General features: G+C 54.2%; 6 protein-coding genes across 6 annotated transcripts; 3 read left to right on the top strand and 3 right to left on the bottom strand.

Moving 5' to 3' along the window:
• Positions 1-2,382: 2,382 nt before the first annotated feature.
• On the top strand, positions 2,383-3,583 carry PV06_01210 (allantoicase; the record flags this gene model as incomplete). Its single annotated transcript, XM_016401803.1, has 2 exons — positions 2,383-2,452; positions 2,511-3,583. The coding sequence occupies 2 exons, from the start codon at positions 2,383-2,385 to the stop codon at positions 3,581-3,583; spliced, it is 1,143 nt and encodes a 380-aa protein (XP_016268856.1).
• Positions 3,584-7,166: 3,583 nt separating this feature from the next.
• Positions 7,167-8,604, bottom strand: PV06_01209 (uncharacterized protein; the record flags this gene model as incomplete). Its single annotated transcript, XM_016401802.1, has 2 exons — positions 7,167-7,230; positions 7,283-8,604. 2 exons carry the CDS (start codon positions 8,602-8,604, stop codon positions 7,167-7,169), a joined length of 1,386 nt encoding a protein of 461 aa, XP_016268855.1.
• A 636-nt stretch (positions 8,605-9,240) lies between these two features.
• PV06_01208 (uncharacterized protein) lies at positions 9,241-11,539 on the bottom strand. Its single transcript, XM_016401801.1, has 2 exons — positions 11,064-11,539; positions 9,241-11,002 (listed from the first exon to the last, which is right to left on the bottom strand). The coding sequence occupies exons 1-2, from the start codon at positions 11,130-11,132 to the stop codon at positions 9,623-9,625; spliced, it is 1,449 nt and encodes a 482-aa protein (XP_016268854.1). The 5' UTR covers positions 11,133-11,539; the 3' UTR covers positions 9,241-9,622.
• Positions 11,540-11,857: 318 nt separating this feature from the next.
• PV06_01207 (uncharacterized protein) lies at positions 11,858-13,995 on the top strand. Its single transcript, XM_016401800.1, has 4 exons — positions 11,858-12,352; positions 12,409-13,352; positions 13,407-13,582; positions 13,640-13,995. Exons 1-4 carry the CDS (start codon positions 11,963-11,965, stop codon positions 13,759-13,761), a joined length of 1,632 nt encoding a protein of 543 aa, XP_016268853.1. The 5' UTR covers positions 11,858-11,962; the 3' UTR covers positions 13,762-13,995.
• A 2,321-nt stretch (positions 13,996-16,316) lies between these two features.
• Positions 16,317-17,012, top strand: PV06_01206 (uncharacterized protein; the record flags this gene model as incomplete). Its single annotated transcript, XM_016401799.1, has 1 exon — positions 16,317-17,012. One exon carries the CDS (start codon positions 16,317-16,319, stop codon positions 17,010-17,012), a length of 696 nt encoding a protein of 231 aa, XP_016268852.1.
• A 403-nt stretch (positions 17,013-17,415) lies between these two features.
• On the bottom strand, positions 17,416-19,885 carry PV06_01205 (uncharacterized protein). The gene has a single exon (XM_016401798.1). The coding sequence runs from the start codon at positions 19,856-19,858 to the stop codon at positions 18,383-18,385; it is 1,476 nt and encodes a 491-aa protein (XP_016268851.1). The 5' UTR covers positions 19,859-19,885; the 3' UTR covers positions 17,416-18,382.
• Positions 19,886-19,943: the final 58 nt, after the last annotated feature.

Genomic DNA, 19,943 nt, shown 5'->3' with positions numbered 1-19,943 from the left:
GTCCAAGGCTGCGATGCAGCTGAGCAAGTCTGAGGAAAGCAGGACATGGGTATATCTTGTGTGGTTTGACGTTGGGATTTGAATAAATGAAAGTTGTACGGGAGTGGGTATCGAGGCACAGAGAGACACAGCTCCTGAACTTGACTTGGTTATTGCTGCGTATCGACGCTTTCTATGTCACTCACACAAAGAGTCTCTCGTGAACCACGTATCCCACATTCTGGACGTACTTCACATGATGAACGGGAATTGCTGGCTACACGGATAGCTAAGAGCATCGAGTCCTTGGATAGGCTACGAAGCATGCTCGTATAGAAGCCGATAGCCAGAGATCCCGGCTCTAATTCAGCCACTGGGTCTGAATGACTGGCTTACTGGCAGCGAGGGCCGAAGGTGTCCTGCGTACAAATGCTCCAGCACCTCGAGGACCGACAAGCTTGCCCTCTGCAAACATCAACTGGCCCCTCAGGAACGTGTATCTCGGCCAATTTCGAAACTCAAATCCTTCATACGGAGTGTAGTCGATGGCGTGGTGCAGCATGTCGTTGGACAGGCGAAACGGTTCGAACTGTTCTTGTGGATACCAGATCGTGACATCGGCGTCCATGCCCGGCGCAATGGCCCCCTTCCGTGTCATGCCGTAGAGTTTGGCCGGGTTGGAGGATGTCAATTCGACGAACTTCTGCGGTGATATGCGCCCGCTCAAGACTCCTCCTGTGAAGAGGAGAGGCAGCCGAGTTTCCAGGCCAGGTAGCCCGTTGGGGATGTATTTGAACTTTCCGTGAGGGCCGTGGTTGCAAAACCCCTTCATCTTGCCGTTGGGATGATCATACTTGGTCGGGGCATGGTCCGAGGAAATGGTGGTGAACGTCCCATTCTGCACACCCTGCCAGATGGCATCGAGATCCGCCGAGGTCTCCCTCAACGGCGGCGAGCACACAAACTTGGCGCCCTCGAACCCAGTCCGTTTCATCTTCTCGGCCAACAGAAAGAGATAGTGGGGACAAGTCTCGCCGTGTACGACCAGACCCCTTGTCTGTGCTTTCCGAATGACCTTGGTCGCCAGAGCGCTCGAGACATGGACAAGCAAGACTGGTGCACTCATCAATTCCGCCAATGCCACGACACGGTTCTAGCGCAGGTGAATCAGCTCAGGTCACAGATTTTCGGCAAGGAACCCTCACCGTGGCCTCGCCTTCCACCAACGGAGGTCGTGAGGTTCCGTGATGATACGGTTGGACCATATCGTTCGCCTCGAGCTGCTCGGTCAGGTATTCCACAACATCCGCATTCTCGGCATGGACCATGGTGGTGATACCAATGCTCCGCGCCGCGTTCAGGACACCGAGAATCTGGTAGTCGCTCAACTTGGCCGATTCGTACGTCATGAAGATCTTGATGCTCGACAGTCCGTGGTGGGTGATCAATTGTGGAAGATCCTCCTTCAACACCGTCGGGGTCGGATTGGTGACGATGACGTGGAAAGAGTAGTCACAGTAGGCCTTGCCTTGGGCCAGCTTGTGGTACTCCTCGATGACCGGTTTCAGGCTCTCATCGTCCCGGTACTGGTTTGCGAAGCTCATGATGGTCGTCGTCCCTCCGGCGATGGCACTTCGCGACCCGGACTCATAGTCATCGCCTGCAAAGTTGTATTCTGCGGGAATGTTGCCGTCAGTCGCCTGGGTTTTCTGTTCCTGCCCTGGGCCAGGATCGTAGAACTGGGATAGATGACAGTGAGAGTCGACACCTCCAGGAGTTACAAAAGCTCCCCCGGCATCGACCTCTTCTGTCCCTGCTCTGGCCGGCAAATTCTTTCCCACGACCACAATCGTGCCGTCCTACAACCGTGATCAAAACAATTTGGTCCTGCAAATGGCTAGGGAGGGACTACCTTGATGCCAACATCACATTCGTAAAGGATATCCGATGCTGAGACTACCGTCCCATTGCGAATGACCAGATCCAAATCCATGGCTATCCTGAGTTATCAAGAGCAAGTACAATCGCCGACCAACTCTCAGCCTTCACCGACGAACTCGAGACCATACTCCTACCCCGATGAATCAAAGAAGAGTAGAGGCATTGAGACGATTAAGCGAGGGTGGTCTGGTGGGTCGTCCCCATAATTGGATCTGGCCGGTAGCGATCCACGCTCTACTCCGAAACTGAGTTAGGCACGGGTGGATTGATCTCGCCCGCGGGCGGACTGGGTGATTTTCAGCGATAACGCCGCGTCCGAGCTCATCGACTCCGGCACATGCCACTAGCGGAACGTTGTCTGGCTTGTCGCTGTTGCCCAAATACAAAACCGAGTCACGATGAGCAGGACTATCTTGGTATTGGATGCCCAAAAGACCTCGCGAGCGCGAGAAATAACCAGGAATGGCAGAAACACCTTGCACTCTGATTGCTGCAGCGGATATTGATGAGGCCTTTCGAAGCAGTACGATCGGTATGGGAATCATGATCCTAGATCAAATACTTGGCCAACTTTACTGATACATGGGCAGATCTGTCATCGTCAAGACTCTTGGGCAAAGTCATCGGCCAGTCGGATGAATGGTTCGCGGAAGCCAGCAACTTGATCAACCCCAAGCCACCGATCTCGGGGAATGGCAAGGTCGTCTTCACCGGCGGCTGGTATGATGGCTGGGAAACGCGAAGACACAACAAACAAGAATTCGACTATGCGATTATCAAACTGGGCCCCGAGATGATTCGGAGTGGGGGAGGCTTCATCTGGGGGGTTGAGGTCGATACGGCCTTCTTTAACGGAAACGAAGCACCCGCGATCAGTGTGGAAGGGTTTGCACCTGCTACTGCGATGACATCTGAGACGGAGCAACAGGCTCTGGACGACAAGGTGCTGGAATGGGGCCACGGAAAGGGGGAATGGCGGATGATTTTGAGCAAGCAACCCTGCGGTCCGAGTCGCCGGCAGGCGTGGAAGCTGCAGACTCCCACGGAGCGTCCATACACACATTTCAGGCTCAACATGTACCCTGATGGTGGGATCGCGCGTCTACGCCTCTACGGACGCCCGGCTTCTCCCACACCCTCAAACGTGACCGGCACAGGCGGAGGCCCGGACCCGTTAAGAGGCTTGGACCTCGCAGCGGCGACGAACGCCGGGCGCTGCATCGCGTGCAGCAACGAGCACTACTCCAGCCCCAACAACCTCCTCCTCCCAGGGCGTGGTGTCGACATGAGCGACGGATGGGAAACGCGGCGCAGTCGCGAGCCAGGCCACACGGACTGGGCAATCGTGAGGCTGGGAGCGGCAGGTCTGGTGAAGAGCGTGGTCGTGGACACGGCACATTTCAGAGGCAACTTCCCGGACAAATGCCAGGTCTGGGGCATCGACTGGACCGGCAAGGAAGGAGAGCCCCTCGGCCAGACCGACGAGGAGGGCTGGATGGATCTCACGGGCGGGCTTCAGGACTGCCGGGCCCATGAAGAGCACATCTTTGACTGTGAGAATAAAGTCAAGGGCGCAGCGCTGAGCCACGTGAAGCTGGTCATCGTGCCCGACGGTGGTGTCAAGAGGCTCCGAGTCTATGGCGTTCCGGTCGTCGCCAGATGAGATAACCCACTTACCGTAGGGACTTCTGTTAACTCTCCAGTGTTAGATGATGTCGGTAGCAAGCTAGTGTACCTGGATTTAAGATATCCTTCGCGCACGTGGATTATGACAGCAGGGGGTTCTTAACAAGGGGAGAAAGATGAAGGCAGAGGGCAGCGAGGGAGTGTACATATAGAGCAGGATCGTCCTGCCGAACAAGACTGTGTAAAGACGTATCGATCCGACAATGAGCAATGCTAGCTACGCCCGTAGCTATCTGGGAAGCGGCTATCGCGCATACAACTTGTGGACAATGTTATCCTGGTAAAGCCATGCCTAACGTGATTAACATTGCCAACGATACTTCCTTGTATCATCATCAAGTTGGTAGGAAGGGATAAATTTATCATACCACGCCGTGATAGAGGCAATGAAAGGTCCAGGTCCATTGGGCAAAGTCGCTCGACTCGTGGTGAAAGTTCATAAACCTACACCTGCCAAGTCACCAAGATGCGACCTACTGCCTTTGGTTCACGCCACCCAGAGCTTCGGTGGGATCGAGGATCTCCACCGGCCACGCCAGCTAGAGAATGTCAAGGCGAGGAAATGTGGCAGTCAGTTGCCCCGTGGTGAACTCTCCCCACCGACATTTTGCCCCTCCCTCCTCTTCATCCTTCCTCCGAGATCAATCAACGCTCTGACAAACCCCTATGACGAGGTGAGGGGGTGAATTGGGTTGAAATAAAGTGCACTGTTGCTACGTGCAACCACACTGGAACCCCCTATCAGCCACAAAAAGATGCCCTCAGCAGTCCTGGATCAAACACTCGATGGATGTCGCAAGAAGTAAGTTGCCAGCTCCAATAAAGCCAGGACACCCAAGTCCAGATTGACCGATACTTCCAAGGATACCATTGCTCGACCAGAGATTTGCCCAGATCAAGCGCTCGTTGGTCTCGTCGCAGCATAAAGCCAAGGTCATCGCCTCGTATGAACGTCTGTGCAAAGTCTTGGAGACTGAAGCGAACCACATTACCCGAAATGGTCCTACCATCGTGCCAGAGATCGACTTCGATGATGTGTGCGATAATGGTCGGCGACGCAAGCCTCTCGTCTTTTGAAGCACACTTGGTGCTAACGTTTCTTTTATAGGTGGAGCGCTGCCACAAGGGTTTGTTGACCTTGTGCGAGATCGTGGATGTGTCATCCTTCGCAATGTCGTATCCGAAGCCCAGGCCACCACCTGGGAGGCCGACTTGAAGGAGTACACGAGATGCCATCACGAGGCCGGAGGATTTCCGAGGGACGACCCTCAAACGTGGAATCTATGGTGGACGCCGACACAGGTCCAGATTCGGAGCCATGAGCGCGTCATGAAGGCCATGGATTGCGTGAGCAAGCTCTGGCACGTCGCCGACGATTCCCTGCCTATCGACCTGACAAGCCAGGTCGTCTACCCAGACCGCTTCCGCATCCGGCATCCCTCAAAGGATGCTGAATTCACCTTGCCGGCGCATCTGGACAGCGGCGGGATCGAGCGCTGGGAGTGCCCCATCAACCGGTCCAACTTCCAGGCCATCTTTGAAGGCGACTGGGACAGTTGGGACGGCTGGGCGGCCGACCGGCGCTACGAGGCAAAAAGCGACCTCTACGACAACGGAGCCGCGTGCTCGTGTTGGCGGAGCCTACAGGGCTGGTTGTCGCTGTCCCACACGTCGACGGGGGAAGGCACACTCCGCTTGTTACCCAGTCTGAAGGCGTCCGTGGCTTACATCATGCTGCGGCCGCTGTTCGCCGTGGACGAAACCTTCGACGATACCCAGCCCATTTTCCCGGGTGCGACTCCTGGGAACACTCAGTTTTTTCCGAGCCGAGAATTCCATCCGCATCTGCTCCTTGAACGGTCCATGATCGGGATCCCTCCCGTCCGCCCGGGAGACTACGTCTTCTGGCACTGCGATCTGGTGCACGAGGTGGACAGATTCCACCCCGGCACACGGGACTCGAGTGTCGTGTACAATGCGTGCATCCCGTTGACTCCGTACAACGTCGAGTCGCTCGTCGGCGTGAGGGACGCGTTCCAGAAGGCGGCTGTCCCAAAGGACTTTGCGTGTTACGACAACGTAGCGGAGGAGGAGAGCCAGCATACAGATCACGGCGCCAGACGGGAGAATGTCCTGTCTCACCGGGGATTGAGGGCGCTGGGGTTGGAGCCCTTCGACGACCTCGAAGAGGGTCTAACAGATGGCCAGAGAGCGGTACGGCGACTGGCGAACGAAGCTCTCGCCCGATAATTAGTATCCTAGTCAGTTGGAATAAATGATTGTAACACGCAGAGTCCGTGAATCTCGAGTCCATACGTGTCTATATTTCGCATGAGACGAGACGTTCATGACATTCAGATGCACACCTGCGGCCTATCTAGAGTTTTCCTTCCTCATAGCACTAGATGCTCTGCTGTCACACGTGATGTGGATCCCACGTAAAGCAGGGTTGCCGGGCGTCCGTCACTTGGAAAGGCGACGGGTCTGGCCCCCAGGAGTCTCCGGGTGCTTCTCACCGGCCGCTCCACCCGCCCCCTCCTCCGCCCTGTGATAAAGATTGCCCCGCCGGTTTTCAGTCTTGCACCATTCCTCCTTCCTCGTCCTCACGTGTGCCCCCAGCTTTGTGACAATGAGTCGACCGTTCTCCCGAGCCCAGTCTCGTGGTAGCAAGTTGGGATACTACCGGTCATCCCAGGCTTGTGGTAAGGAACATGCCCGGCCGCGTGGTCGACCCGCGAACCAGACATTCCATCACTGACCCCGTGAAACAGACCACTGTCGGAGGCGCAAGATCAGATGTCTGGTGGCGACTCCCGACACCGGCGGCACCTGTGTCCAGTGCGGGAAACTGGGGCGGCGATGTATCATCGCCACCGTCGACCGCGTGGCGGAGCTCACGAAAAGGGCAGACACTGATACTCTGAATGCGACGTCGCATGCTGCAGAGGGCGGCGACGACACCAATGGCGGCGACAGGCCATCCTTTGTCGTCGACTCACATGTTCCGGCACAGTTGTCGGTGAGCAGCAGCCGGCGAGCAGGCGACGAGGCGATTCCAATGCCGTACCTCGATACACCAAACACTCATCACTGCAAATCGAGCCCGCCATCCCAATCAGTCCGTGGTACCAGGGGATCCTATTCGGACGGTGGACTCACGCATTTCGATCTCACGGGGTGGCAATCCTCGCCGTGGATGGATCATGAAGGTTCTCTACTATGGAACAGTTTCGGCGTTCAAGAACAAGAATTTTCTCTTCCAGGGACTTTCGACGCCCTCAATCCTTACGTCGACTCCACTGGAAGCAAAGATCTATGGAACCACTCCCAGATTGCAGTCGACTGGCCCTACAACCTCCGTGCGGATGACATTTGGCAGTCAGCTACGCCACAAGTCACTTGTCCTCCAGAAAACATAGTCTGGTGTCCTCAGCATCGAGAGCCCATCCCAGACAACACACCACAGCTCATTTGGGCATCGAGTACAGACTGGAGTCTCTCAGAGATCCAACCAACGTTTACATCTGGCTAGTCATGTTCGCTTGACGCGAGATGAAGAACTATCTCGAAATCTTCTTATCAAACTTCAACACCGTCCGAAGTAAAGCTTCAACTCCGAGCGTGCTACCACGAAGTTAGCGACAATCTCTAAACAATCTTGCCGGGGAATTATTACCAGTGTTCTTGCGTCGACCACTCGGAGGGATGATGAGAAATGCCGCCCTTGGAGGGAACAAAGATCATCGAGGTGGGACAGTGATGAGAGGTGTTGACGCTGTCATGTCCTGCTCCCGCCGGGAGCGTGACGAACCCATCCTTGCCGACCAGTTCTTCAGCCACCTCTGTGACCGTCTCGACGCACAGTGGGTTGAAGCGCACACCTCGACTGACCCAGGTATCCTCAAAAGTGACTTGACAACCCTCTTGTTCGGCGACTTCGGCGCAGATCTCTTTGGTCCTCTTCACCATGAGATCCCTGGCGTCATTGTCGAGGTGTTCAAGATCGACACTGAATCGCACTTTGCCCGGGACCGTCCCGGGGCTCGACGGCTCCGAATTGAAGACACCTACGGTGCTCATGCCTTCGGTCTCACGAGCCATAACGTTGATCTGTGGAATCATCTTGGTCGCAGCAAGGAGCGCATCGTTTCGTCTGTCCATCGGCGTGGTGCCACAGTGCTGAGAATGGCCGTGAACAGTGACATATGTCCAGCCCATCGCCTGAACACCGTTGACGACCCCAAGGGTTTTGTTCGTGTCCTCTAAGACAGGACCCTGTTCGATGTGGAGTTCGAAGTGGGCGGCGAGCGGGTTGTTCTTGTGGCTTGCGCCCTCACTGCCCAGGTACCCAATCCTTTCCAGCGCGGCCCGGAACGTGGTGCCCTCGACGTCCTGTATGGAGTAGGCCTCGTCCAGGTCAATCATTCCTCCCCAGACGCTGCTGCCCAACATCCCACTGTTGAACCGAGCGCCTTCCTCGTTGGTCCAGTTCACCACAGCAATCGGGGCCTGAGTGACGACATTGTTTTCATGCAGCACCCGGATGACCTCGACCCCCCCGAGAACCCCGAGAATGCCATCGAACTTCCCCCCGGCCGGTTGGGTGTCGAGATGCGATCCCATCGCGATGGGAGGGAGGGCCATGTTGGCCCCGGGTCGAACGGCGAACATGTTTCCCACCTGGTCCACCTTGACCTTGCACCCGACGGCGGTCAGCGTCTCCGTGAACCACGAGCGAACCTTCTGGTCCTCGTCGGTCAGAGTGAGCCGCTTCACGCCGCCATCTTGACTATCACCCCACTGCGCCGTGTGGTGAATCGAGTCCCACAGGCGCTGACCGTTCACCTTGACCGAATGGGATGCGAATTGGCGCGCAGATTGGTACCTGGCCCCTCGACCATGGAAGGTTGCTTGTCGCCAAACTTGAGCCCTGCCGCGCGAGGGTACAGCTGGCCTCAAATGGGCGACGCAGGTCTTGAACATGGGATGGCTAGACATGACAGCGAGGCAGCCCGAAAAATCGCAGATGGAGATCCGGTTTCTTGGGCGAGAACAATGGTGCTCACGCAGGGCTGCTTTTTATTCTCGTAGTTTCGTTCGTACAACCTGGCCAGGTGAGCAGTTTCGCCAGCTCTAGAAGTGCCAGTGATTTCGATTACTCGACCAAAATCCACCGAGTTGATCAATCACGTCCACGCGCTTACAAAAAATGCCTACGGGGGGAAGGGACAGGTCACTGTTCCCCATGCGACAGTGCCCTCGATGGCCTTCCATTGGAGCCAAGGACCACGGTTCATTCGTATGGTATGTATGCAAGTGATTCGCTACAGATACAGTGCCGGTGCAGTCGATCTTCTGCAAGGGTGATGAACGGGGGATCTATTGGTCCAGACACGTCCCGAGATTACCATGCATTGTATGGCAGAAATACTCGCATGCAGGGTCGCTCGTGCGTGACAACAAGATCTCGCCCCGCGGCCGCCGTTTTGGCCGTGGTGATTGTCTAGGCCGGACAGTTGATCAATCGTTTTACGTACCTGGAGTCTTCAACGAATGGCTTCCACTGCCGCATGACCGGTCCCACATGACTTCGCCCACGGGCAGGAGCCGAGTGCCTCAACGGTCGGCAATCGTGTAAAAACGGTGGATGGATTGATTGATTGGTGACCGGCTCTATGTTAAATGTCTATACAATCGCGTTCTAGACCACATGAGAAGGAGGTGGCCACGACACTGTCGCCAGTGGTGTCCTTGCAACACAGGAGTTGCAATTGCGAGGTCTAGACACGGCCGTAATCCAACGCTCACCTAGACTGCTGAGAACATCCTGATCCTCTTCTTTTTCCCCTATATAGTCAACATCGTACAATGAAAAAATCAGGTGTCGCAGCCTACTAGCCATCTCGAGCCTCCCAGCTCCTTTGGCTCTGAATATTGCATCTACGGCAGAAAACCAAAGGGTGCCGAGATACTGAGGTCGGGGTGCCTCGTACTAATTTTTCAAATAGAGCATTCGTCAAGGCGGCGTGGGGGCTACAACGACATTGAACGCGGCTCTGCATATCGCAGAAGTACTCTTAGCCCCTGACAGATCGTCGGCTTCTCCGGGGTCTATGTTTTCCACCAGCTCATCCTCCCTTCCAAAAAGCTCCGATATGATCAAATTCAGGCGCCGGAGCGGCAGCCGAGCAAACTCGAAATCTCGCTTGTCCTCGGCAAGTTTGCCCAGGTAGCCACGGAACTCCAAGAGAGTGCCGCGACGCGCCTCAAGCTCTTCATCGTTTGTGCTCCTCAAGACCATGGTGATGAGGTGAGATCCCATCGTCATTAGGTTGCCCCTGTTGTAGCTCAACCACATCCGGCTCTGCAGCGGGTGGTTCTCCAGTATGTCGCGCATCATCTCAAAGACTCGTTTCATCATACTTGTCATTAGATGGCCGCTGTCGTCAAGACCAACTTCCCCTGGCAACGTTGCAGCTTGGGCTCTGCGCACGAGGGTTTCCACAGTGTAGCCAGCGAACGCGGTCGTGTACGCGCTTGCCGCCCTGACTTCCGGCAGCCGCAGATAGCCGTTCGTCTCCCGCCAACTCTGGAGCCGATGCACGAATTTCTGGACCAACGAGGCGCTCTGGTCAATGTTCATCTCCTCAACATTGGAGGGGATGCTGTAGAAGCTGTCCAGCACCTCGGAGAGGATCTCTGACAGTTCGCACAAGGCCATGAAGGTCTTTCCCTGAACAACTTCATCTACGGAAAGCATGTCATCCGCGTTGGCGAAATCCCTCAGCGTCAGGGACTCGACAGTCCAGTCTCCCTTTTTGATATGCGATGGCCGTCCCAACCAGTGAGAGATCCATTTGTCGTGGACATAGACGGCCCACCACAAAACTCGGCGTAGCTTTCTTTCCTGTAGCGAAATCTTCCATGTGTCAGGGTCAACATGAAGTCCAATGTCCTGTGCGATGGCAACAGTGAGCGTAGTCATTGCCCAATGACCTGGATGGTTGGATTCCCGAATAATGAGAGGTGGAAGCTGCAAGTACAATAACATCGCCTGGAGGACATTCAGGTTGGGGGCTCGGATCTCGACGGTCAGAAGCGAATAGATATAGGGTCGGAGCCTTGTGGCATTGGGGCAGCTGAGATGGCGCAAGGCAGGAGACTTGTCCCAAAACTGGCAGGCAAGGCTGTAGACGACGGCGAGTAGCGAACATGGTATCTGTTTCTGATTGCGCCGGGCGCGAAACACATCCTGTCTCTCCAGGATGGGATAAGACGGGTGGACGCATGCATAGTACACATCGATCAACTCATCCTGGTAGGGGCTGAAGACCCGGTCAATGTCGTTGTAGTCGTACATATCCGCACTGCAATCAAGAAGTTGATTAGGGTACAGCTGGAACGTGATTCAATGTCAGACACGGCTAGAACATGGGTGTCGCTCTTGCGGCTCTCACCGTCAGGTAGGCTGCGCCCCTCAGGCGAGGGTCAACCCTCCAGACCATCCACCGATGATCCCCAAACATGTCCAAGTCGTCAAAGGCCAGATGTCGTAAGAGGTGCGGGTTCTGGTCGCCGCTAAGACCGGACCAGAGGCATGTCCATCCTGGAATTGACGTTGTGCTCTTGACTGCAGGTTCCAGTGGAAGCCGTGAACCGGAAGTCGACTGCGACCGGAAAGGCTGGCCAGGAGGAAGGAGATCGTCACCTGGACTTGAACTCCTTATTTGATGTTGGCCTTCTGTCGGCCGTGGACGTGAGCGCCGTTGAGGTTTGGATAAGAAAGTGCAATCCAGCCCGCGGTGTTTGCACAAGGCACATGGCGAGCTCTCATCCTCACGCTGGCAAGCGATACGCCGACGGCGGCACGCATCGCATCTGGATCCATTAGTGCTTGTTCCTGCGTGCAGACCCGGCAATAGGTGGCTTTACGGCGGCTTCTTCTTGGACCTGTACGGTCGTGATTTTTCCGCATCTCTCCCGTTCGTTTCGTCTGGAGGTGACTGCCTCTCAAGAGATATACTCCTTGCAGGAGAGCCTACGTGGCTGGCCATTTGACGAAAGGCGGGGCCTCAGATCAGATTTTAGGAGTGCAAAGTTGACCGCGGGTCAAACTCGCTTCTTGAAGATTCTCGAGCTTCGCAATCAGTGCCCAGCGCAGGCGGGATGTTAGCGCCTTGGCAAGGAATTGACGGCCGTCCACGGGTTCGGGGGTCGGTGGGTGTTTCGCGAGAGTTGGGTCGAGGATATCTGATAACTCGTAACATGTGCTTTATATTGAGTCGATTGAGCAGAGCACAAGCAATTTTGACCAGCCTGGAGCTCTAATGCACCGATGTCGTCCAGTCTCTGAGGAATGGCGTGGGAGACGAAGGCGTGTAGGAGACGCCAGCAGTTGGCGGCCCAGATTCCAGATGAGTGGCAGCTACCTCTCCCACTACAGTCTGAGGCTCTAGTTGACGTTAGGATCATCGCCGAGAAGAGTGGTATTCTCGACTCCTTGGACATTGAAATTACTCGATCCTCCAACTGCGACATACTGGCGAAGATCAGAAAATCACAATGGAGCTGCGAAAGGGTCATGCTCGCCTTTTGCAAGCGAGCGGCGATTGCTCACCAGCTGGTCAACTGCGTTACGAATTTTCTCATGGAAGAGGCTTTGGAAACAGCCCGAGAGCACGACAGGTATTTCGCAGATACAGGCCAAGTCACCGGCCCTCTGCACGGCCTCCCTATCTCGGTGAAGGTGAGTTCTTCGGGGGGTTTTGTTGTTTCGATCTGGACTGAATTGACGTTGAAGAGGACTGTCTGGACGTGGCCGGACATGAAACGACTTCTGGTCTGGTTTCCAGGATCGGTCTTATTGCGAGAGATGACGCGCTCGTTATCAGATGCCTCCGACAAGCAGGAGCCATCCCGTTTGTCAAGACCAATCTCGCCCAAGCAACGCTCCTCGTCGAATCGACCAACAACGTGTTTGGGCTCGTTACCAACCCCTGCAATCGTCGACTGAGCGCTGGTGGGTCCTCCGGAGGTGAAGGTGCCTTGGTCGCTCTGTTCGGCTCTCCTTTGGGCGTCTGTACTGACGGAGGCGGCTCGGTTCGGCTCCCCGCAGCGTGGAACGGAGTGTATGGGTTCAAACCCTCTGCCACCCGCATTCCCAGCCTGGGATCCCGCGGAGTGGGCTATTCGGACAGCAACCTGGGTTGCACTGGAGTAATCGCCAACGATATTGAGACTCTCGTTCTTTTTGCGAGCTCGACTCTTGGCGCGTGCCCGTGGGAGAATGACGCCGACTGCGTGCCCATGCCTTGGAACTCGAGCGTACGTGCCCGGAGCAAATTGAGACTTGGTCTTCTGTTTGACGACGAAATCACACACCTGACTCCACCCGTGCTCCGAGTTTTGAGAGAAACTCAAGAAAAGCTCGCGGGAGCAGGCCATGAGGTGATGGTTCTGGACTGGTCAGACCTTCACGTACGTGGCTCCAGGATCATCTTTACAATGTACACACAAGAGGGTGGCGTCGGGGTCAAAGAAGCTCTGGATATGTCTGGCGAGCCTCCCGTACCACGACTTGCCACCGGTTGGTCGGAGAGGCCGTTGACGCCGATCGAGATCTGGAGAAACCATCGAGCCAGGAAGCAACTACGTCTAGATTACCTGGAAAGGTGGAAGCGACTAGATCTGGACGCCATAATCACGGCCCCGTCGCCTCACCCAGCACCTCCCCACGGCCACTACATGTCAGTCTGCGACCACTGTGACATGTCGAATTTCGTGCTGACATCGTGAGACAGAACCACTGCCCTCTCCGCCATTTACAACTTACTCGACTATCCGTGCTGTATCGTGCCAGCCGGCGAAGTCGATCTCGTGAAAGACGTGGCCAGTGAGGCTTGGTACGCCGAGACACCCTACGATAGGATTCCGGATTTCCCTTATGACTTTGGCGACGGGGAACTGAAGAGCTTGTGTAGGTGTCGCTGGCCCGCTAGTTGCCTCTCACAGTTTTTTGTTAACCGTCACGCAGACAAAGGGCCTCATATATTCGCCAACAGTCCTCTTGCGCTGCAGATAGTAGGTCTACCATGGCAGGAAGAATTGTGCCTACTCATATCGAAACACATTGACGATATAATCCATTCTGAGTAGAGTCATCCCACAAGAGGCACCGTGAGGCAAGATCTGCGTACACCTTGCCTAGGTGCATTCGTTGGTCTCGGTAGTGGCAGCCGACAAAGTAGCAAATGCATTACTATTACGAGTGTCTCATGATTGTGGTATTCTAGCCAAATTGGAGTGTCATGTCAGGAGGCAATCAAGGGATTGTAACATTTGAAACCTAAGAGAATGAGGAGAGACAACGTCATGCACTATCTACTGTCCTTGCAACCAGTCTCGTCATTTGCTGCCACTTGAAGTCCAACTATCGCCTCTCACATGACATCGAAACAGACCAAAACCCACTGTGTATATATCTTACTAGTCTGTGGTGGAGGAAGCGACAACGGACTTGTTGTCAGCCACCTTCGCATATGCCTCTCTTTCCACATCCGCAGTCTCCGTGTGCACGACCTCAACTCCAGTTATATCGGCGTCGTCAGTACGAGCATTTTCCTCCCACTTGCGTCCCTTGACGTTTTTGATGTTCTGGTGCGGGTAGACGAGATTGACGAGGTAGTAGACAATACCTCCCGAGCTGAAGGAGAGAAACCAGGCTAGGTAGCCTATTTTCTCAGCCGCAGAAGGGACGGTGGCCCCCACTTTGTTCACAAAGCCGACAAAGCAGAGACCGACCGAAAATACGTAGGCAAGGTAGGCCTGGACGTTCCATCCGCCAGTGTACCAGTAGTTGGGATTCTTCGAGTTCCCGATGTAGATGGACGAGACAAAGATATTGCCTCGGCTGATGAGGTAGTACTCGACCAGCATGATCGACACCGCTGGACCCATGAAGATACCGTAAGCCCCCATGAAGTTGAAGAAGGTTTCTGCCGAGACATAGATTTTCCAAGGGCAGATGCACCACGCCAGGAGATGGACAATGATATAACCTCGAGTCATGGTCAGATGTTTGGGCCAGAGCATTGAGATGTCGGCACCAAAAGGGATCATGTTCGACGAGATGTTCTGGGCAAAGACGAGGTAGAACCAACAGCAGGCGAGCAGGAAGACGCCGAAGCGAACGCCGGAGGTCCAGTTCTCCTCGAGAATGAACGTCATCACATCCCATGGTTTCCAGATGGTTCGTCCCGTGGCGCTCTGCAAGGCCGAAGTGCCCAAGATGCCGAGCACGGCGGCCAACGGATTATAGAGGAAGTTGCAGAACAAGGTTGCCGGGATGACCGAGGTCGGTTTGGCAGCCCATCGAGCCACGTCTGGAACGGACTCGATATATGCGGCACCGTTGCTGATCGAGCTCGCCATGGCATAAATGACCAGCCACGCGGTGGTACTTGTGTCCATTTTCACCGAACCCGCGTTCTCGCCCAGCCCGAGCTTGCCCCCCGATTTGGTGATGCAGTAAATGAACAATCCGAAGACCGCAGGGAAACTTGCGAGGCAGGCGCCTGTGAAGAAGTTGCGGAGTTGGTACGGTCGGCGAAACAAGAAAGGCGTATAGATCATCCAGACCAAGAAGTAGCAGAGGAAGTCCTTGGTGGTGTAGCCGATGCTCGCTGGAACGTGGTTGGGGATGTCCATGTATGCATGGCCGAAGACACACCTCATCATGATGCTCAAGTAGCTGGCGCCCTCATAAGTCTTGGTGGCGTACCATACAGCGGCCAGGATTGCTCGAACGGCGACCTGGTAGGAGCTTCCCCACATGCCGTAGACGGAGCGCGCAATCGCAGGGAAGCCCAAGTGGTAGCGAGCAGCTGCCTTGGAGTTGAGAGCCTGGACCAGACCCGAGATGCTCTGAGTGATATAGGCAATGGCGATGGCAGCTTGCCAGCCCAGACCGACCCCGATGACGGCGGAACCACCTTGCCAGTTGTTGAAGCCGGTGCCGACAAAATACAGCAGGTAGTTCCACCAGCGCCAGGTTCGTTTGTGGGGAGGGGTGGGATCAAGATCTTGGTTGGACCAGACTCTGGTGTCCTCTCCATCCCCTCTGCCTTTCTCGACCTGCAGGTCCTCCTTGACCTGCGCGGCCCAGTTCTTGCAGTAGGTCTGAGTACGTTTATTAAGGGTCATGATGGAAGGAATCTGCCTTTGGTGTCTTATCGGGCGGTGGGCTATCTAATTGCATCGTCTCTTGAGTCGGCCAGGACGTCAAAGATATAATAGCTGTAGACCTTGAGAACTCTCCAAGTCTCTCTGGGCAGAGTTCACGATGATTAGGGCGCAACGGCAGTGTATCTGTGGATCCACCTATCCTGGTGGTGTGAGTGGCTGAGGCGGGCTGTCTTGATAAGGGAGGCGGGTTGAGACGTTGGCCGCGGGCAGACCTGGAACGCTGTTTACGCTCTATCTATCGCTGGTTAATCACCGCCCGCGGTATATGGTCAGTCGATTACAGAAGCTATACGCCCGCTCCACAGGGGATCAAACGTCCATCTCAACTCACAATGAGGTCAACTGATAGATGAGGCTTAATGCTCTTGAGCTTTAACACTGACGCTTCCACCAAACCAACGATCCCGTGATTACGCAACACATCTTCGATCTTCTGAAAGTGTGAGCAAAGAACGACTCCGTACAGCATGACTGCCTGCACCAAGATTGGCCTCCTGGAAATTGGCCAAACTCAAGATGTGCCAGATCAGGATTTCCTTGCCCTCAAAGATGAGATGGAGTTTGTCACCATCGCGCCGCTGGATATCTACAACGATCAAGAACTGGCCGCACAATTCCAACCCTTGCCGGGAGAACTTCCAATAAGCTCCTGCACCCGAACCGGACAACGAATATTGATTTCCCGCTCGGCTTTGGTGCCAGAATTGCGAAAGGGGATCCAAGAGGGCATCAAGACAGGATGTGCAGCACTGCTGGTAACGTGCACGGGAGAATTCGACTTGGGCGAGACAACGCTACCTATCATCATGCCAGGAGACCTTCTCCGCGATCAAGTGCAACAGCATCAAAGCCTGATTGAAACGACCGCGGTCTTGGTCCCCGTTGACGAGCAGCAAGAGCTGTTGCTCAACCGTTGGAGACTGCGGCTTCCTTCCACCATCCCGATATACGTATTCACTCTATCGCCGCAGTCGTCACTGCTAGAGTGTCGAAATATGGGGCAGCAACTGATACAGTCAGAAGTCGACACGGTCATCATGGATTGCTTTGGATATTCTCTTGCGCAAAAAAGGGCCATCTGCGAGGTGGTCCCGAGAGTGTTCAACGCAAAAGAGGTGAGTGTCGAGTTCATACAGTCCAGCTTGAGAAAGTTTGCGGCGTGATTGTGAACTGGGGTTCATTTCTGCAGGCGAAGTCTTTGATGATGAATTGATGGAGATAAATTTAACGATAGCTTGACACTCTACCGAGCCAGCTGGGAGCACGCCGAGGCAGATAGACAATGATAGGAACTCAGAAGTATCCCTTCAAAGAGCGCCTGTTTGACGTTAAAGGTCCGAACAATGGTAGAGTAGCCGCTGTCCAGAGCCGGTTTTTCTTATGTGTATACCACGAAGTGATGCACACCACACTGCTGAGCTTTCCAGGCTGGGGTCTCATTGTCGCTTTTTACTTTAGCAAAAACTCACACTTTAAGCGACTGCTCCAAGAAGAAAGCGCCAGCGACGATGCCACCAAATTTTCAAGATAATGTTAGCTTAAGCGCAATGAATAGCCCCTAGGATTGTTTATATAGAGATCTTTCGAAGATGTAGAAATTCTTAATACTCAATTAGACGATTATGCGAGGTGCGAGATAGATGGCTCGATCAATTTTATCCAAAGACATGTTCGAGGGCTGTTACAAGAGAATATAACTTTTGTGCTGAACTGGTGAGCAACGTTTTCAACATCCCTAGCTCTACATAATCGGCGTACCCGATGACAAGAATGCTGACGCAGATTTGGAATGGGGAAACAGCGTGACTGGTCGATCTGAAGCATGAGTGTTAATCAACAAATCGGATACCAAATGATAGATTATAGTCATCGTCGCATCTCCCAATATTCGGTCTTCGTCAATCCAACGTTCTCTGCAGGTCTGTCCGGCCTCTGACCCTGAAATGGTGGAGTGGCGTTGCTGACCGCCCCATCCAGGCGTCATGGCATCTTTTGTCTCTATTGTCCCATCAGGAGATGAACAGACGGCGAATGGAAAGAAACCCCAGACGGCCTCTTGATCATCATCCGCTAAGCACGACGGCGATCTCCACAACGGTGTAGAAGTTGACAAGACCGCTGATATTCGGGATTAACAACTACCCACATCCACAAAAGTGGTGGCAGTGCAGGCACCAGAGTCGGCAAATTAGTGAAGACCCAAATTATACGGCGGGAGATGTCACCATCACATGTTGCAAGTGTGTCAACCTCTGCTTCGATGCCTACTCAGAGGCTCCGGTCGGACTGGACATTGAAGGTTGCCCAAGATAGTGCCATCAGTACTTGAAGGGGTGCCCTTTGTGGCGGCTGTTGCGGATTCTGTTGAAAAGCCACTAGGCCACAAATGCTTGATTGTCATACACTGTTGGCGATTACTTCGACTGGTAGCTCGATGCGAATGCCTTCTTTTAGGTATGATCATGAACGCTCAACTTCAAAACATAATCAAGCATCTCTGGACAAAGGTCTGTTTTACCTCAACTTCGTCAGGTCAAGGATCTGCAAAGGCCGTAGCGGCAGGAATTCGAAAACTGGCGCAAAACATCTTCTTCTTCGGCGCAACGAGTCGAACGTATCGGATGCTCATCTCCAACTCAGGATCGGTCAACTTGACTTCCGCCCCAATATTCTCGGAAATGCGTTCGCAGATCTCCTGACATTCCTCTTCTTCGGTGGCATACTTGGCTTGGAACAAGTACAGGTGTATGAATGGGAGTTTTCGACTCGTGTATGGCGCGAATTCTGTTTGACGGTTATGATAGACACCTTTGAAAGCATCCAGAAACTCGATTGCTGTAGCGGGCAAATTCATGACATAGTGATCGAATGTCCTTGGTTCTTCGAGGGTTTGTGCGGATTTCGTGGCGGCTTCCTCGGCCGCTTTCCTCTCCTCTACAGTGGCCTTACGTGACACCCTGATCTTGGGCTTCAAGACGACCTTTCGCGGTGCCTGTGCTAGCTCCGTCGTTGCATGGCGAATGAATTCCCTGCCATCGGCGCATGAAGCCATGACAAAATCATCGACTTTGTTGCGCTTGATAGCATCGGTAAGACTTGCGTGACAGTCCGGGTTGAGGTCGTTGGCCCGGACAAACACTTTGCCCTTGCCGGCCGGGACAGCAAATGGTCCGACTCCCGCCATAACGTCGCAGACTGCTTCGCCTTCCTTGAAGCTCTCAAAGATCCGTGCATGTTCGGTGCCGAGGCGAGAGTTCCAGTAGACCTTGCCGAAATTGAACCTGAACTCGCAGCCCGCTTCGTGCACGACCACGTCGAGATCGTCCGGTCCGGCGAGAACTTCGTATGGGAAAGTACGAAAGACGGACTCGGTGCCCACGTCGAAGGTCTTGTTGATCACGGTGGTGACATTGGGGTTTTTGTCCAGCAACACCTGCCCAATCAGGTATTTGTAAGGCAGATACGGCGTGCGTAGATTCACGTGAGCGACGTGACCGACTTGGGCGAAGCCTGCCGGAGTCTCCTTCTCTTCTTCAGGGATGTCCGGCAAGATAGCTTCAAGGATGTTGTGCATGGTCCAGTCGTCATAAGTCAGCGTCAGGGTAAACGGCTTCAATTTCGCCAAGTTGTTGTCCACCAGTTGTGATAGAATGGGCGACCATGTCTTCGGGTCATTGGCGTCAACTTGTGGAGATAGCAAGAAGCATTTGGCGCCTGGTGTTTGCTCATCGTTGCGAAGGGGCTTGATGGGGCTGAGCCTCAACATGTCTCCTGACCTTTCGAGTTGCTTCCGCACATTCGTTATTTCTTTGAGATCGAACACGGTGGCAGCGGCCAAAGGGACAGATTTCTTGAAGAATGATCTGTCCAAAGTCTGCATGGACCTATTGACCGGAGGCTGAAAAAGTTCTGGTAGATCCGGAGAATTCATTTTCAATTTTCTGGATGTGTCCGAAACTATGAGATTACTTGTGAAGCGAGGAAAAACCGAGCGCAGAAGACTTGCCATAAAAACAAAGCATCAAGGAGTGACTGGAGCAAGAAAAAGAATCTAGAGTACTCATGATATTCTGACTGGAGTCATTTTCAGATAG

The sequence above is a fragment of the Exophiala oligosperma genome, assembly GCF_000835515.1.
Source record: "Exophiala oligosperma strain CBS 72588 unplaced genomic scaffold supercont1.1, whole genome shotgun sequence".
NCBI lineage: Eukaryota > Fungi > Ascomycota > Eurotiomycetes > Chaetothyriales > Herpotrichiellaceae > Exophiala > Exophiala oligosperma.
The sequence above is the reverse complement of the archived record's forward strand: the minus strand, read 5'-3'. Positions and strand labels throughout refer to the sequence as shown.

Bases quoted from the DNA above. Each gene is read 5' to 3' on its own strand.
- PV06_01208 (XM_016401801.1), bottom strand. From the start codon at position 11,132: ATGTTTGGGGATCATCGGTGGATGGTCTGGAGGGTTGACCCTCGCCTG. The intron at 11,003-11,063 runs GTGAGAGCCGCA...ATCACGTTCCAG, and splicing joins GGGGCGCAGCCTACCTGACG to CTGTACCCTAATCAACTTCT.
- PV06_01205 (XM_016401798.1), bottom strand. From the start codon at position 19,858: ATGGCAAGTCTTCTGCGCTCGGTTTTTCCTCGCTTCACAAGTAATCTC.
- PV06_01207 (XM_016401800.1), top strand. From the start codon at position 11,963: ATGGCGTGGGAGACGAAGGCGTGTAGGAGACGCCAGCAGTTGGCGGCC. The intron at 12,353-12,408 runs GTGAGTTCTTCG...GACGTTGAAGAG, and splicing joins GCCTCCCTATCTCGGTGAAG to GACTGTCTGGACGTGGCCGG. The intron at 13,353-13,406 runs GTCAGTCTGCGA...ATCGTGAGACAG, and splicing joins CCTCCCCACGGCCACTACAT to AACCACTGCCCTCTCCGCCA.